Source organism: Sphaeramia orbicularis, chromosome 20 (assembly GCF_902148855.1).
Source record: "Sphaeramia orbicularis chromosome 20, fSphaOr1.1, whole genome shotgun sequence".
Taxonomy (NCBI): Eukaryota; Metazoa; Chordata; class Actinopteri; order Kurtiformes; family Apogonidae; genus Sphaeramia; species Sphaeramia orbicularis.
Genome location: NC_043976.1, coordinates 1,646,647 through 1,664,135, shown reverse-complemented (window position 1 = coordinate 1,664,135; position 17,489 = coordinate 1,646,647). Strand labels below are relative to the sequence as shown.

General features: G+C 37.2%; 1 protein-coding gene across 6 annotated transcripts in view; it reads left to right on the top strand.

Annotated features, from left to right (window-relative positions):
* Window positions 1-17,489, top strand: part of LOC115411481 (NACHT, LRR and PYD domains-containing protein 12-like) — a 43,426-nt gene that overhangs the window by 12,690 nt on the left and 13,247 nt on the right. For 3 of the 6 annotated variants that reach the window (XM_030123633.1, XM_030123632.1, XM_030123638.1), the window contains exons 7-11: window positions 918-1,091; window positions 6,639-6,812; window positions 8,452-8,625; window positions 9,235-9,408; window positions 14,495-14,598. In XM_030123633.1, the coding sequence (XP_029979493.1) occupies window positions 918-1,091; window positions 6,639-6,812; window positions 8,452-8,625; window positions 9,235-9,408; window positions 14,495-14,598 (800 nt within the window). The remainder of the gene's footprint in view (window positions 1-917; window positions 1,092-6,638; window positions 6,813-8,451; window positions 8,626-9,234; window positions 9,409-14,494; window positions 14,599-17,489) is intronic. The other 3 variants (XM_030123635.1, XM_030123634.1, XM_030123637.1) reach the window with 3 other exon arrangements.

Genomic DNA, 17,489 nt, shown 5'->3' with positions numbered 1-17,489 from the left:
TTTTAAATTCAATAATTATGTCCAGTTTTAGTTTTTGAACTCCAGATGACATTAAACTTCTTCACTGATTCCCAGATCCTGGGTTCAGTTTATAACTGACTGTAATTTGACGTGTAATGCAGTTCCATATGACAGGAAATTCCTGAGGAACAGGGCTGTTTGTTTTCTACCAGTAACGGTTCCCTCCAGGTCGGTCCACTAGTGTCACATGACAACACCAAATGTGGTTGTTGTCCATTTAATCAGTTTGGATGTTTATGTTCTGACAGATGTCACCCATGAAAAATATGAGATTTGTGTATTATTATTGAATTTCAACGTTATTAATCTACATTCATCCACATGACATTCTAAACCTCCATCATATCATCCAACTGTATCTTTATTTCTATAGATGCTATAGAATCACTCTCCACAGACTGAAATCCTACATTAGCGCTGCAACATTAATGCTAACAGCTCATAATCCAACACTGTTAAATATTATTCATACTCTGATAATCACATAATATAAAATGAATGTAAATTAAACATGAATGTTTTTACAGCGCTGTTATTTAATGACAGGATCTTTAGTGTCTGTGAAAAGGAGATCATAAACCAAATGAAGATGGATCATAATCATATAGAATATCATTATATTGTTGAAAGAATTAAATCAGATGCTTCAGAGTAAATTACACTCAACAGACATGTGCATTAAATGAGTTTAAATCTTGTTATTTATTTTATATTAAACGTATTTGCAAAGTATAAATATTCGTTTGTTTTATTTGAATTCTGAAGTATCGTTAGATGAATTCCAGGTCAAACTCATTGAGTTGGACATAGTAATGTTGGACTGAACATTTCAAACCTGAACACATCTGACTGGATTATTAACACAGTTTAATCTATGTCATTTATTCTTTATTCAGATTGATGGGCTGTGGTTTGTCAGATGTCAGCTGTTCTTCTCTGGCCTCAGCTCTGAAGTCCAATCCATCACATCTGACAGAACTAGATCTGAGTTGGAATGAGCTGAAGGATTCAGGAGTGAATCTGTTGTGTTCTTTTCTTCAGAGTCCAGACTGTAAACTACAGATTCTGAGGTTGGTTCACTGTTGTTTGAACAAAATAATTTACTGTGTGATTTTTAATCCACAGTCCAATTCCAAAAAACAAACAGGACATTGTTTAAAATACAATTATGAACAGAATACAATACAAATGTAATTAATATACATGTAATTGACAATAGAACATAGAAGAGAACCTTTGAAAGGGTTTCAACCGTATGTTTGACCTCTGATCTGTACCTAATCTTATCAGTGGGCAGGTGAAGTCCGAACTGAAATATAAAGTCTGTATTTTCACATCACTAGCCTCTACGTAGAATGTTTAAAGGTGTAGATAATCATTGAATTCACCTCAGAATACACAGAAGTTGATCAAACCTGGAATGTGCTGATGATGTGATTGATTCCATGTGTTGAATTCCTTTGTGTGTCTGTGATGCAGGACTTTGAGTGACTCCAGGAATCCTGGTAATAACCAAACACAATGATTGGATTCATCAACCACACAATTCAAGTGGTTCAGTAATGACAGACTGAAGTGTGTGGTCGTTGGCCTTAGTTACTGGTTTTATGTCTGTTACGGCCCGGCTCAAAGACCGCAACCAAAAAGAAGAGTAGCAAGTGGGGTCGGTGCAAAAAGCTCTTCTTTTATTTACAAGTGCATGTCAGAGTTGAATAATCTAGAGTCCATGTTGAAAACCGGTGGTGTAGGAGCACCCACAGCCTCTGACAGAGTGTGTAGGTCTGACGAGAGGGAGAGAGAGAGAGAGAGATGATTGATAGGGAGGGGCTATAAAGATGAGCATGACACCGGGCCCAAGTTCAGCACATCTGCTGATGACCATGACAACTCCACCTTGATCAGATCCTGTAAAGGACGAAACAAAACAGACCAACACACACCTAGTGGTGTGGAGGGGTCGTCACATGTCCAACACAAGAGAAGCACTTAGAGAGCGCAGACCTCCGCCAAGGCAGATCAGCCCCCCCCCCCCACCTGATCACCACCAAAATTTTATAATTTCTTTCTTGTGCCAGTATCAACATTTCCTGAAAATTTCATGAAAATCTGTCCATAACTTTTTGAGTTATCTTGCTAACAACCAAACAAACACGCACACAAAGCAAAGCGATCACAATACCACCTGGCGGAGGTAATAAAGAACAAACCTCAACGTGTTTGGAAAAGAAAAACAATAGTATTAAAGATCAAATAGTAGGGCTGGGCAAGTTAACGCGTTATTACCGCCTTAACGCTTTCATTAAATAACAACAACAATTTTTTTTATCTCACGTTAATGCCGTTTTATTATTGTTCTGCCTTTCAAGCAAGTCTTTGTTCATTTATACATACGGACTCTTATTTTGAAACTCGTGCTTTTATTTTGGCGCTCCACACGCATGAAGCGCTGGTGCTCTGTGTACGTGCCGGCTGAGAGGAGAAAAGCGAGCGAACTTTCCAAGTAATGCTGAATCAAACTTTAATACCTGCAGAAGCAACGCCTGTATATATCAATCATTCTGTTGTTTGATAAATAATTTCACACGTAAACGTGCCGTTAGAAACATGTTTGTGACGTTATTTTGGATGTGTTTATTACAATGTGTTATTAACATGCTTAAGCTAATTCGTTTATTCTAGCAGTCGGAGATGGGTTGCTAATTCTTTCTGCAGGCTCATGTTAAGTTGATGTAAATTCATTGGTTGTGTTTACTATGCCAGCCTTTGAACTAACCTTTACTTATTTACCATGTGATTGTTGTAATAGCAGTCAATTTATAATAATTACATCTATGCATTTTCCGTGAATATGCATATCATTAATAGACATAACTAATTGATTTATTTTGTCTTTATTTTATAGTTTCACTCTGTCAATCTGCATGATGTCAAGTATGGACATTAAAGCTGCAAACTTCAAAGAGGACATATCTTGTATCGTCAGTTCCGAGTTTAGCTCGCTGTCTAGCTCAGACTAAGTACAGACGTTTTAGTGAGGACAGTACAATTCTAAATCCTGTTCTTCTGCCTCTGCTTGTGTGCATGTAGCGATTAGCTCAGCAGATAGACAACAGGTTTAATAAGAAAAGCCGGACGCCCAAAACTTCTCTCCACATCTTTTACTTGAGACTCACTGAAAAACTGCAACATACATACAAAATATGTCTCAGTTCTGTTCATTGCCTTAGTACATTTACATGGCATTATACATTTAAATGAATGGAAAAAAAGATCACTAGCTCAATGCTAACTTGAATGGGAAAATCCATAGACACGCTAACGATTAGCATTTACAGATTAATTAAAGATTTACAACATCTTTTTACCCAGCAACAAAAGTTCACATCAGAGATATTTTATACTATTCATTCTTACAACAACTGAACATAAAATACTCACAGGCAAATGTTTTTCGGGCCATACAAACAGAGTGAAAGAAGCGTGTCTGTTAGTTCCTTCTTATGTCTGAACTGACTACGGTAACACCGAAAGGACAAAACATATGTTAGTGCAACTTATTCCCACCACTAGAGGGCCCCCTTTGTTTACTTTGAACAACTGAACATCACATGTTATTGGGCTTATTAGTATTAGTACTTATTAGTGGGACTAAGACTCCTGTCAATCACTCACAAGCGGAAATAAACTGGTGTGGACATAAACATGGAGAAAAGTAGCGGTCTTTTCCATGGACATTTTCATTTTAAATGTCTTCAGATGGTGGGGGGGGGGGGGGACACAGTTGTTTGGAAGCACTGACGTGGAATTATTTTTATCACCAGAGTACTTCAAGTCTGAAATATCACTTAAAGGCAATACATGCTGTTGATGCTGGCAACCCCCCCCCCCCCCCCCCCCAGTATAACAATGTGATTAATCGCAGAAATCCACGCGATTATTTGCGATTAAAAATTTTAATCGCTGCCCAGCACTATTAAATAGATAACTAGACTTCCATATATTTCCTGAAGGAAATGTAACCCGTGTGCTTGCGTTTTGCCGGATCGGTGGACTTGTGCGATGTAAAAGCAAGAAATATCTCCCATTAACTTTATATGTGAATCTGTGTGTCAGTGTTTGTGGACTGACATCACCACAGACTTTCTGTGGACCTGTATTCAGATGAGAGGCCCCTCCCACAGTCTGTGTCAGTCCTGTTAAAGCAGTGTTTAAGTAGGCTCCTTTAAATTGAATAGTTCCATGTGTCTGTGTATTTGATCCCAGGTGAGGTCATTCATTTCGTGAGTATTTATGGGAAGTTTTCAGCTTAATTATATTTATAATTTTCATATTTATTTTTATTGCATTCATTATTTATTATTTAGATTTATTTTAAGTTTTTTGTGTATTAGTGTATTAGTATTAGTGTATCTTTTTTTTTTTTTTTTTTTTTTTTTTTTTTTGTCGTGGAGCCTTAATTATCTTAATTGTCTGCAGCTGTGTCACACAGACCGCATGTGCCGTTACCATGACAACGAGCAGTGCAGGCACTGAGGAGACAGTCACAAGGACTGAAACACTGTGAAAAAGGTCCCGAACAGCTGCCAATTACGGGAAAACTGTAAATGATAGGTGAAAACTAACATGATCATGAGCAACAGACAGACCTGGGGAACACACAGATGTAGTTTTTTGTCTGTACTGTGAGAAATGACGGAGTTATGGCAGTGTAAAAATAGTCAATTCACCAAGAGCAGGAAGATCCATTTAGCACTAATTTGTATTGATTTGAATAGGAGCCGAGGAGGGATTTGCCCCTAAACTACTGCCTGCCATTTCACTTTAAAAAGAGCTAGGTCTTCAAACATGAGCTCATATGAAGCCCAGGAACCGTGGCTACATGTTTGGAAAAGATCATTTGCCTCCTATGTATCGTTTGGCCGAGTTGTTTAGAAAATTTTCAGGTGAATTTTGGCTGCTCCTCCACTCTAGGTGATGACATCACCCACTCTAGCAGATGAGATTTTGACTAAACCCAGGGGTTTTTGAAGACTCACCTATCGAAAACCGTAAACCCCATCGTCATACCACAGACATTTTTGGAGAGATGACAAAAATGCCTGCGTTTTAAAGTTTCAATGAAGTCTGTAGGTAAAAGTATGGCCAAGCAGTAGTGGTCAGAAAACAGACAACTTTTTTGTTGTTCCCATTGAAAATGAATTTTTTTTTTTTTTTTCACATTTTTGTGCGAAAACCAGAAGTGATATCATTACCACGTGACCACACAGATGATGTTTGGGCCAAGCCGAACATTTCTGCGTTGACAGGATAATTTTAGCACGAATCGTTTGGGAATGGTAGCCACTTGAAAATGGCCCAATTCATTTTGGATGGAGAAATTTGACTGGTTTTTCGCAATTTTAATGAAATCCGTGCATTGGAATGTCAAGCCATATATTTAGCACATCTTTCAAGACCAGACTGCGCATTTTTGTAATAACATGTTTTGGTCTGTTTCCCAAGGTCTGGGCCGCATTTTAGTTTTTTGTATAAGTCAGAAGTGATAATAAATATGACGAACAATAGTCCCCTGTGCCTTGCATTGCAAGCATACGGGGAATAATTGTAAATATAGATTCAGTGTAAACTGGTCCAATGTCGTCTTTGAAATGACTAAATAAAATAACTCGTAGAAGTCATTTAAATTCTTCCAATGTCATAAATTCAGTAATTCTGTCCAGTTTTAGTTTTAGAACTCCAGATGACATTAAACTTCTTCAGTGATTCCCAGATCCTGGGTTCAGTTTAGAACTGACTGTAATTTGACGTGTAATGCAGTTCCATATGACATGAAATTCCTGAGGAACAGGGTTGTTTGTTTTCTACCAGTAACAGTTCCTTCCAGGTCGGTCCACTAGTGTCACATGACAACACCAAATGTGGTTGTTGTCCATTTAATCAGTTTGGATGTTTATGTTCTGACAGATGTCACCCATGAAAAATATGAGATTTGTGTATTATTATTGAATTTCAACATAATTAATCTACATTCATCCACATGACATTCTAAACCTCCATCATATCATCCAACTGTATCTTTATTTCTATAGATGCTATAGAATCACTCTCCACAGACTGAAATCCTACATTAGCGCTGCAACATTAATGCTAACAGCTCATAATCCAACACTGTTAAATATTATTCATACTCTGATAATCACACAATATAAAATGAATGTAAATTAAACATGAATGTTTTTACAGCGCTGTTATTTAATGACAGGATCTTTAGTGTCTGTGAAAAGGAGATCATAAACCAAATGAAGATGGATCATAATCATATAGAATATCATTATATTGTTGAAAGTATCAAATCAAAGATGCTTCAGAGTAAATTACACTCAACAGACGTGTGCATTATATGAGTTTAATTCTTCTTGTTATTTACTTTATATTAAACTTATTTACAAAGTACAAACATTCATTTGTTTTATTTGAATAATGAAGTATCGTTAGATTAATTCTTGGTCAAACTCATTGAGTTGGACATAATAATGTTGGACTGAACATTTCAAACCTGAACACATCTGACTGGATTATTAACACAATTTAACCTGTGTCATTTATTCTTTATTCAGATTGAGGCGCTGTGGTTTGTCAGATGTCAGCTGTTCTTCTCTGGCCTCATTTCTGAAGTCCAATCCATCACATCTGACAGAACTAGATCTGAGTTGGAACGAGCTGAAGGATTCAGGAGTGAATCTGTTGTGTTCTTTTCTTCAGAGTCCAGACTGTAAACTACAGATTCTGAGGTTGGTTCACTGTTGTTTGAACAAAATGGTTAAATGTTTGATTTTTAATCCACAGTCCAATTCCAAAAAACAAACAGGACATTGTTTAAAATACAATTATGAACAGAATACAATACAAATGTAATTAATATACATTTAATCGACAATAGAACATAGAAGAGAACCTTTGAAAGTGTTTCAACCATATGTTTGAGCCCTGATCTGTACCTAATCTTATCAGTGGGCAGCTGAAGTCCAAACTGAAATATAAAGTATGTATTTTCACATCACTAGCCTCTACGTAGAATGTTTAAAGGTGTAGATAATCATTGAATTCACCTCAGAATACACAGAAGTTGATCAAACCTGGAATGTGCTGATGATGTGATTGATTCCATGTGTTGAATTCCTTTGTGTGTCTGTGATGCAGGACTTTGAGTGACTCCAGGAATCCTGGTAATAACCAAACACAATGATTGGATTCATCAACCACACAATTCAAGTGGTTCAGTAATGACAGACTGAAGTGTGTGGTCGTTGGCCTTAGTTACTGGTTTAATGTCCAACAGAAAGAACAAACCTCAACCTGTTTGGAAAAGAAAAACAACAATAATAAAGATTAAATAAATAATATAGACTAAATGATTGTTAATATAGAGTCCTTGTAAACTGGTCCAATGTTGTCTTTGAAATGACTAAATAAAATAACTGGTAGAAGTCGTTTAAATTCTTTAAATGTTTTAAATTCAATAATTATGTCCAGTTTTAGTTTTAGAACTCCAGATGACATTAAACTTCTTCAGTGATTCCCAGATCCTGGGTTCAGTTTATAACTGACTGTAATTTGACGTGTAATGCAGTTCCATATGACAGGAAATTCCTGAGGAACAGGGCTGTTTGTTTTCTACCAGTAACGGTTCTCTCCAGGTCGGTCCACCAGTGTCACATGACAACACCAAATGTGGTTGTTGTCCATTTAATCAGTTTGGATGTTTATGTTCTGACAGATGTCACCCATGAAAAATATGAGATTTGTGTATTATTATTGAATTTCAACATAATTAATCTACATTCATCCACATGACATTCTAAACCTCCATCATATCATCCAACTGTATCTTTATTTCTATAGATGCTATAGAATCACTCTCCACAGACTGAAATCCTGCATTAGCGCTGCAACATTAATGCTAACAGCTCATAATCCAACACTGTTAAATATTATTCATACTCTGATAATCACACAATATAAAATGAATGTAAATTAAACATGAATGTTTTTACAGCGCTGTTATTTAATGACAGGATCTTTAGTGTCTGTGAAAAGGAGATCATAAACCAAATGAAGATGGATCATAATCATATAGAATATCATTATATTGTTGAAAGTATTAAATCAAAGATACTTCAGAGTAAATTACACTCAACAGACATGTGCATTATATGAGTTTAATTCTTCTTGTTATTTACTTTATATTAAACTTATTTACAAAGTATAAATATTCATTTGTTTTATTTGAATTCTGAAGTATCGTTAGATTAATTCCAGGTCAAACTCATTGAGTTGGACATAGTAATGTTGGACTGAACATTTCAAACCTGAACACATCTGACTGGATTATTAACACAGTTTAATCTGTGTCATTTATTCTTTATTCAGATTGAGACGCTGCAACTTGTCAGATGTCAGCTGTTCTTCTCTGGCCTCAGCTCTGAAGTCCAATCCATCACATCTGACGGAACTAGATCTGAGTTGGAACGAGCTGAAGGATTCAGGAGTGAATCTGTTGTGTTCTTTTCTTCAGAGTCCAGACTGTAAACTACAGATTCTGAGGTTGGTTTTATTTTTACTATTGGAAAATGAATAGGTTTCAGTAATAACTAATGAACTAACAAACCTAACTGACTTCACAACTCTGAATGATCTAATTTGTCTCATTCTATTTTCCAGTCAACAGTAACATTCAAAATTAATCCTGATTTTTATCCTGAAATTATAATTGAGTTGTTAAATAAAATGATGTTTTTGAATCAATGGTCACATTTCACCAGGATTCAACAATATGAATTGTTCATTTTTTACTTTTGGGGTTGAAACAAGGATCGTTTATGAGGAGAATTCAGAAGAAACAAGAGAAACAACAGATAATTTGTCATGGGTGTATGCTGGTCTATACCTACTTTACTGAGTTAAAACCTGTAGTATTATGATGCTAAATATGATCAAATAAACCCAAATACACAACGATGAAACAAGCCAAAGTCTAAATTTAACCCGCATTAAGAATAATTCAGGACATTCAGGAAAAATAATTTCTATTTATATTTTACATTTATTAGTTTTTGTCTAAAGGATGTTTTCATAAATTGCACATTGATAATCTGAACACATCTGACTGGATTATTAACACAGTTTAATCTATATAATTTCTTCTTTTCTCAGATTGGAGGACTGCAGTTTTTCAGATGTCAGCTGTTCTTGTCTGGCCTCAGCTCTGAAGTCCAATCCATCGCATTTGACAGAACTAGATCTGAGTTGGAACGACCTGAAGGATTCAGGAGTGAATCTGTTGTGTGATTTCCTGCTGAGTCCAGACTGTGAACTACAGAAACTACGGTCAGTTCACTGTCTGTTACTGTTATAGAGTTAAAGTGTTTCATCAACACTTGAATCCAGTTTAATTCAAACATGTATTTATTGTATATTTATTGTCAGGTGATCTGATAATAACCATGAACTCATTTTTAGTTTAATGTTAGGAGATGGAGGAAGGGCTCAGTCCATGTGAAATCACCAGCCTTCCAACTGACCGTCTCCCATTTACTTCATATTTTCATGAAATAATGTTACTATTCCAGAAAACACCCGACAAAATCTCATCCTTATACCCTCATAGTTTCTAGTTTTGGAGAAATGAGAGCAGATACTAACGTCAGGTCTTCAGTACTTTTGATCTGTTTATGATAGAAGGACGGTTTCCTGGTGATGTTGTCTTGGTGGATCTTCACACTGGATCACGTAAGATTATTGTGGTGACTGTATTTTTACAAGAAATAAAATTGTCAGATTTGTGAGGCATTAAAAATGAAAAGAAAAAAAAATACTCCTATTTTCAGTTGCATAACATATGACAAGGTCTAGCATGAAAATAATTGTATGAGTGGAAATAGCATGTCTGTATTAAAGGTCCTGAACAGAAAATTCGTTTAAAGTGGATTACAGCAATACCTTCAGTCTTAATCTTTGGTGTTTTTAAGGGACAAAGACTCAGTCTCCCATGAGCACTAGCGCCTACTGTCATAAGGGCATAATTGTGGCCAAGGTGTTTTGAAGCTCATGACTGAAGAGTGGATCCTCTCTCCAACTCTGCATTTCTTTTTTCCACACAGTAACTTTCAAGTGCAAAGTGACGTTTGAAACGAGACAACAAACAAACTTCAGGAAGTCCGTTTGTAGCGTAGTTTAATAACTGGAGTGAAAACCAAAGTGTAACCAAACTGTTAGTGCGACTCCTGCTTCTCTGTCTGTTTTCCTGTGGAGCTCCTCAGTGTTCCTCACAGACCGCTGGTCCACACCTGTCCCAAGAATATCCATTTGCTGTAGCTTTAACCCAAAGTATTCAGTCCTTTTCCTAAATGACTTCAGTCCTTCTTCATCTTCCTCATTGTGCATTAGTTCAGTTCAGCTCTAGCTGCTTCAGCCTTCTGCATTCACAGAATTCTACTGGTAGAATTGTCTGGTTCCTGAAGGACAGTTTAGTATCCAGACCCTGGCATGAACATTCAACTGCATCCAGAACCATTTCAGTGTGACCTTCCAAAGCCTGTAGTTTGGACTGAACCAATGCTCCAAATCAAACAGATTAGCCCCATCCATCACAGAGCTAGCCCTGTGGCTAACACACAAGTGTTTACGAAGTGTTGGACTGAGCTACCAACAGACACTAGAGTCCAATCCAGTGTTCCAATGCATATGGAGAAAGAACAGAAGCATTCTATACCTGTGGAGAAGGAAGAGGGACAACTGCAGCTCTGTTTTCATTCATTTAACTCTGTCCTTAGATCTATCCATGGGTTCAATGCACAGGTTAAACTCTGTTTCAGTCTGTGCTCTATCACTCTACCCTTTACCTTTCTTTTTCTTTCTGCCAGTCCAGCTCCAGTTCCAGTGTCCACCATTACAACTAAAGAAATCCAATAAATCCCTTTGTTTAGTTCTAAGGACAGATCTGACTCCTCACTCGTTCATCTTCCTCCTCACTACTAAACTCTGCCAGTTGGTGTGTTGTTGTCATAGGGACGTAAATCTGCCATAAAGCAGTCCAGTCTTGTCCGACTCGACCAGAGACGCTGGAAATAGCATTTGGAAATAACCTATTTTGGTGCTGATAATCTCATTTTAAATTGTGGACTATGATCAGGCATATATCTAAAAATGAGACTTTTTTTTTCCCCAATCTGAAATTGTGGATGAAGATAATATCAAACAATATTTATCAAAGCTAGATCTACCCTCCATAGGCAATATACAAAATACTAAATTAACAGCTCCAATCGCAGGACAAGAACGAGATAAAGCTATTAGTAAACTAAAAAATAATAAAAGTCCAGGTTGTGATGGCTTCCCTAATGAGTGGTATAAGATCTTTAATGAGGATCTTGCCCCAGTGTTGCTGGAATCACTAAACTGGACACTAAGAGAGGCTAAGATACCACCTTCATGGAAAGAAGCAGTAATTTCAGTGATCCCAAAAGAAGGAAAAAATAAAGAACAACGTGAATGTTATCGGCCAATCTCTATACTGAATGTAGATTATAAAATATTCACTTCTATAATTGCTAAACGACTTGAATCTCACTTACCTGACCTAATTAATGAGGACCAGACAGGATTTATTAAAGGCAGACAAACACAGGACAATATCAGGCGAACCCTCCATATTATTGAACACGCCAACAAACAAAATCTAAATGCAGCATTGGTCAGCCTGGATGCAGAAAAGGCCTTCGACAGGGTTATCTGGCCTTTTCTTTTTAAAGTATTGGAAAGAATGGGCTTTAATGACCAGTTCATTAGGTGTATACAGGCTCTCTATAGCGACCCATCTGCTAGGATAAAGATTAATGGACAACTTACGGACAGTTTTAAACTCTATAGAGGCACACGACAGGGGTGCTGCCTGAGTCCTTCACTCTTTGCAGTGTTTATTGAGCCATTAGCTCAAGAAATCAGACAACATAAAGAACTGAAAGGAATTAATTTGGCTAAAGAGGAACATATAATTGGATTATTTGCGGATGATGTTATCGCCTTCCTCCAGAACCCGAACTCAACACTTCCTAAACTTATGACAGTTTTAGAAAATTATGGGAAAATGTCAGGTTACAAACTGAATATTTTAAAAACACAGATACTGGGTATAAATTATACTCCAAGCAAAACTATCAGGCATAAATATAAGTTAAAGTGGGATACAAAAATAATAAAATACTTGGGGATACTAATCACTCAAGACTTGTACAGACTGTATGAGATAAATTACAAGTTAATAAATAATAGAATACAGAAAGATATAGTAAATTGGTCAACATTAACACTAGATTTGAGTTCAAGGATAGAGGTGGTGAAAATGAATCTATTGCCTAGACTACTCTATCTTTTTTTATCACTTCCAGTCTGAATCCCTGACTCTCAGTTTGTGACGTGGGACAAATTAGTATTTAGATTTATTTTGGCTGGGACAAAACCAAGGGTAAAACTTAAAACACTCCCGTTGGAAAAATTAAAGGAGGTCTAGCTTTACCTAATTTGAAACAGTATTACTACGCAGCCCAAATGAGGTGTATTGTAAATTGGTGTTCCCCCCCGAGTATCAAGCCAAATGGAAACATATTGATTTAAATTTAGACATTTCACAACCTCAGGCTTGTTTAGGGGGTAAAGAACACACAGAATATAAGGGAGATAATGACATCATAAAAGAACAATTGAAAATATAGAATGTGATTATTAAGAAATATAATTTGGAAAATGATAGTAAGCTCCTGGTATGGCCTTCCCAGTCAGATAAATTCACCCCCACTTAATCTGATAATAGATTTCTGAGATGGAGAGAAAAGGGAATGACAGCCATTTGTACACTCATTGAGGGGAAAATCTTTAAATCATTTGATTAAATAAAAAAAACAATATAATTTGGAGGATAAGGACCAGTATGGATATTTACAAGTAAAACATTTTTTTGACAAAGATTAAAAGTAACTTATCAGAGGGCAGCGAACTGATTAAGGTCTTCACAGGAGCTAACAAACACACACCCACTAAGGCTGTGTTTAAATTATATCAGGGTCTACAAAAATGTAACGGTGTGAATTCATTTTACATTAAATCGAAATGGGAATCTGAATTGAATATTACTCTGTCTGAAAGTGAGTGGCATTCTATGTGTAAAATGCAGCTAACATCCACCAGCTCTAAAGGTTGGCGAGAATTTGGCTGGAAAAACCTCATTCGCTTCTTTATTACACCAAATATTAAAAGCAAACAATTGGGAAAACAGCAGCAATGCTGGAGAGGATGTGGACACATGAATGCCAACCACTCGCGTATCTTTTGGACATGTGTAAAAATGCAAATGTTTTGGAACCATGTTGTTCAGACAGTGGAGAATATTTTTAAATTATAAAATTCCAATGGACCCTCAGACTATCTACCTTGGTCTAATACCTGATGACATAATTAAAAGAGAAGACACTTACTTATTTAAAATTTTAATTCTTGCCTGCAAAAAGTTAGTCACAAGGAACTGGTTAAAAAGTGACCTTCTTCAACCACAACAATGGCTGGACATTATAGAGGAAATATATTCCATGGAAAAATTAACATTTCAACTGAGGATTAAGATGGGAACTTTTAAACGAAGATGGGAGAAATGGATCATTTTCAAGGACAGAAATTCTTGATATCAGATTGAGTATGGAAGAGCAGTCGAATGTATAAGGAACAACATCCCCCTTGTTGTATTGTGTGTTTCCCCCTTTTTTCTTTTTTTTTTTAAATTTTATTTAGTGTTGTTAATGCACTATAAAAGTGATTTAAAACATTAAAATAAAGAGTATAAAAAAAAGAGACTTTTTTAAGATCATGCAGAAAGTCTGTACAGGACCTTTAATATATGGACTAAATGTGAAAGTGGTGTCATCAAACAAATGTAGTGTTTTAGTGTATCTATGACACCAAATTTTCTGTCAAATATAGAGGTACTGAACTGAAGATCCATCACAAATCTGTATTGTGCATCTGTCGTATCCGTCTATTATCAATAGTTCAACAATTTAACTGAATTTAGCTTCTTTTTTGTAGCACATTTTTACATTTACTGTAATTTTCAAAGGCCCAAGGTCTCCAAAACTAATGATGATATGAGGCTGAAATGCTGCATTTTGTTGATGTTATTTACTGAAACTATGACGTATTGTAGATAGATATTTGGGAATATTTTGTGAATCTGGTGATTTGAGATAAAAAAAAACAGACTAATGACAGGATGGAGCCGCTTGGATAATGAAATCAGCAATCAGGTGATATTTTAGTCGATCCGATGTGGAACGTTTATTAAAGGTCAGCAAGAGCCGACGGTGATAAGAGACGAACCCACAGAGACACAGAATAAAACCTGACACTCTGTATATTTTATTCCTAGGGTCAAAGATGCTCAGGGAATACCTCAAGTATTCACTGGAATCCCAATGTGTCATCAAGTGGAAACAGAGCAGGATACGTCAGAGTCTGGCTGTGGGGTCAAAGGTACGTGCTTGTGAACGCAACATCTGCAGGAAAGGTGTGAATGTATCTAAGAACAGTACAGACTCAAGTACGCAGTGTGGAAGCGCCCTAAAAAACAACAATTTTCCGCATCAACTTTCCTTGTTTTGGAGCAGACATGCTGTCATCACTGTCTCTTCCTCTCTGCTCTGGTGCGCGCACCGCGCAGAATAAACAAGTGATTTGATTGGCTCATGTGGGTGACGCTATTGTCGTATTAACTGGAGTAGCAGCACCTGCTGTCTATAGCCGCCACCGTCGGAAAAAATACTTAATGAAAATGATCTATTCTCATGAATTTATCAGAGATTGGAGCTTTAATGAACATCTACATCAGGCCCATCGGCCTGGGTCTGGACCTAGTGATGGTTCTGTCCGGACCCAGACAGAGGTCCGCCATTTGGTGATGCCTGATGTAGATGTTCATTAAAGCTCAGATTAAAGTTGAGGGTTATTATTTGAAAAACAGAGAAAACTGAAGAAAAAGTGACTTTTTCAGTAAAATATACTGAGCAAAAATATAAACGCACCATGTGCAATATTTGTGTAACACGAGACACACTCATGAGCTCATGATGTCTTATAATTGTAAAACATGGTTAATTGTGTTGATTTGTAAACAAACGTTGTGTCCATCTCTGTGAGTGAACACCTGCTCAGTGTTCAGTGACTCCACCCACCACACAGCTGTGTCCTGTCCAGATGCTGCTCAGACAGCGTTAACAACTGGGGACAGTAGAAGGACTCCTCAAATGTCATATTTCCTCAGATGTCACCATGACACACTTGTCGTAAATCATGCAGGAACGGTTCCAGATAACATCCCATAGCTCCATGTAGCCCTCACAGAGGAGTGGAAGAACATTCCACGGACCACAATTGACAATATTGTAAACTCGATGAGAAGACGATGTGTTGCTCGATGGGAAGCCAATGGTGGACACACAAGGGTAATTCCGTGTGGGGATGTAACGATATGAAAATTTCATACCACGGTTTATGTGACCAAAATTATCACGGTTTTCATTATTATCGCGGTATTGTTGAAATGTGCTCAAAATGTTCAAAAAGTACTAATACACACACTGAAGTAATATAACCGAGTTGTATTTTGAAAAAAACTAATAAAGTAACATGCACAATGTACTTTCTGTTGCAGAAACATTCAAATAATAACATGTAAACGACAAACATACAAATGTGCATTAAAGTTGGCACCTTATGGACACAAGACATATCTGCACCAGGGGAGGAACTGATAGGATTTGATCAATATCAATGCCATTATCAGTTCTGCTTATCAATCCTATTCCTGATCAATTCTCCGATTGATTCCTGAGGTGTTTTTCAGTGTGAAAAAAAGTAGTTGGACAGGTCAGAGTGGAGTTTGTTTGAACATTTTCCAGATCAAATCATTCACAGTGTCACGCATATACACTATTGTACACACAAACAGAAAGTGAATCACAGTCATATTTTCCTGATCTATTTAATGAACAAATGGAAATATTCTGAAAGAATGAGGATTTTAAAACATGTTAGGCTGATCTGATCCAGACTGGTCAGTGGTTCACTCCTGGTCAGTGTCATATGGTCCAGTTCCTTTGGAGTTCAGACATGTACTGGATTTACTGTTGAAGTTCCTTCAGTTCATAAAGCCTCCTCTCCTTTAGTTTTTACACATATTATGTGTCTTTGTACAGTTGAACTTCACTCATTTGGGCTCATTTGAACTGACATGAGTTTGTCCTGAGTATCTGTATTCAGACAGTTTCAATGTTGAGTGAGGATCTGAATCAGTGGGGGCCGGAGAGGAGTTAACACTAGCGCGGACCAGGTCTGTCCGCTCGCTTGCAAGGACGGACCGGGTCCGTGCACTCTGACGGACTGGGCCTGTGCGCTCCGACGGACCCGCAGTCGGACAGACCGGATCCGTGCGCACGCTCTGACAGACTGGGTCCACACGGGAGCTGCTGTCCCCGAATCTTTGGAGCTGTGTCCGTGCAGGTGCCTTCAGCCATGTTTTCAGAGGCCAAACATTACAAACTGCGCACACAGGCTTGGAGTGCCGCTGCTTCTTCAGGAAATGAACAGTATTGTGAGTTTTCTAGGTGCCGTAATCAAACATGGTTATCATTATAATTAGAATTTAAACGGTAATACTAACCATCGGAAATTTTACTGCAGTTTATCATTATACCGGTTATCGTTACATCCCTAATTCTGTGCCAAATCACCAGATTTTAGAGAAAGTTGCTGACTCACCATCTCAGATTTGCTTCATAATTTTTTATTTTGATGCCCTTGTAACTAATAAGTACTGTGCAAAATTTTAGGCCAATATCTCCACTAGTTTTGGAGATATTAAGCCTACAAAAAAAGGGGCATGGCCCCATATTTTAAGTGTTACAATCAAACATCCATAGTTAGAGGGCTAATAACTTTTGAACTATTCATACTAAATGGTTCAAATTTTCACACCTAATTCCTGGATATAATAAGGCTAGGTACACATATGGAGAGCTTTGTATGTGACATATTTGCAGATAGGGCTGCACAATTAATCGATTTTAAATCGAAATCGGATTTTTTAATTAGGACAATTTTGAAAAAAGGGAAATCGTAAAATCGATTTCATCTCTCTCGTGCCTCCGGGCTATGCGCTTGTGGGCTACCGTAGGCTCCTCCTCCTATCAGTGACAGTGGTCTGTCACAGAAGTCCGTGTAATGACCGGATTTTAAATGTGTTAATGAGCCCACAGTACTTATAGCAATGTAAGCCGTGGCTTCACGCACGGATCCTGCAACTGAAATAGAACTGTGTGCGGATCACTCATCTTCCGTTGTCCCGGATCCGTACCGTACTGTCTTCT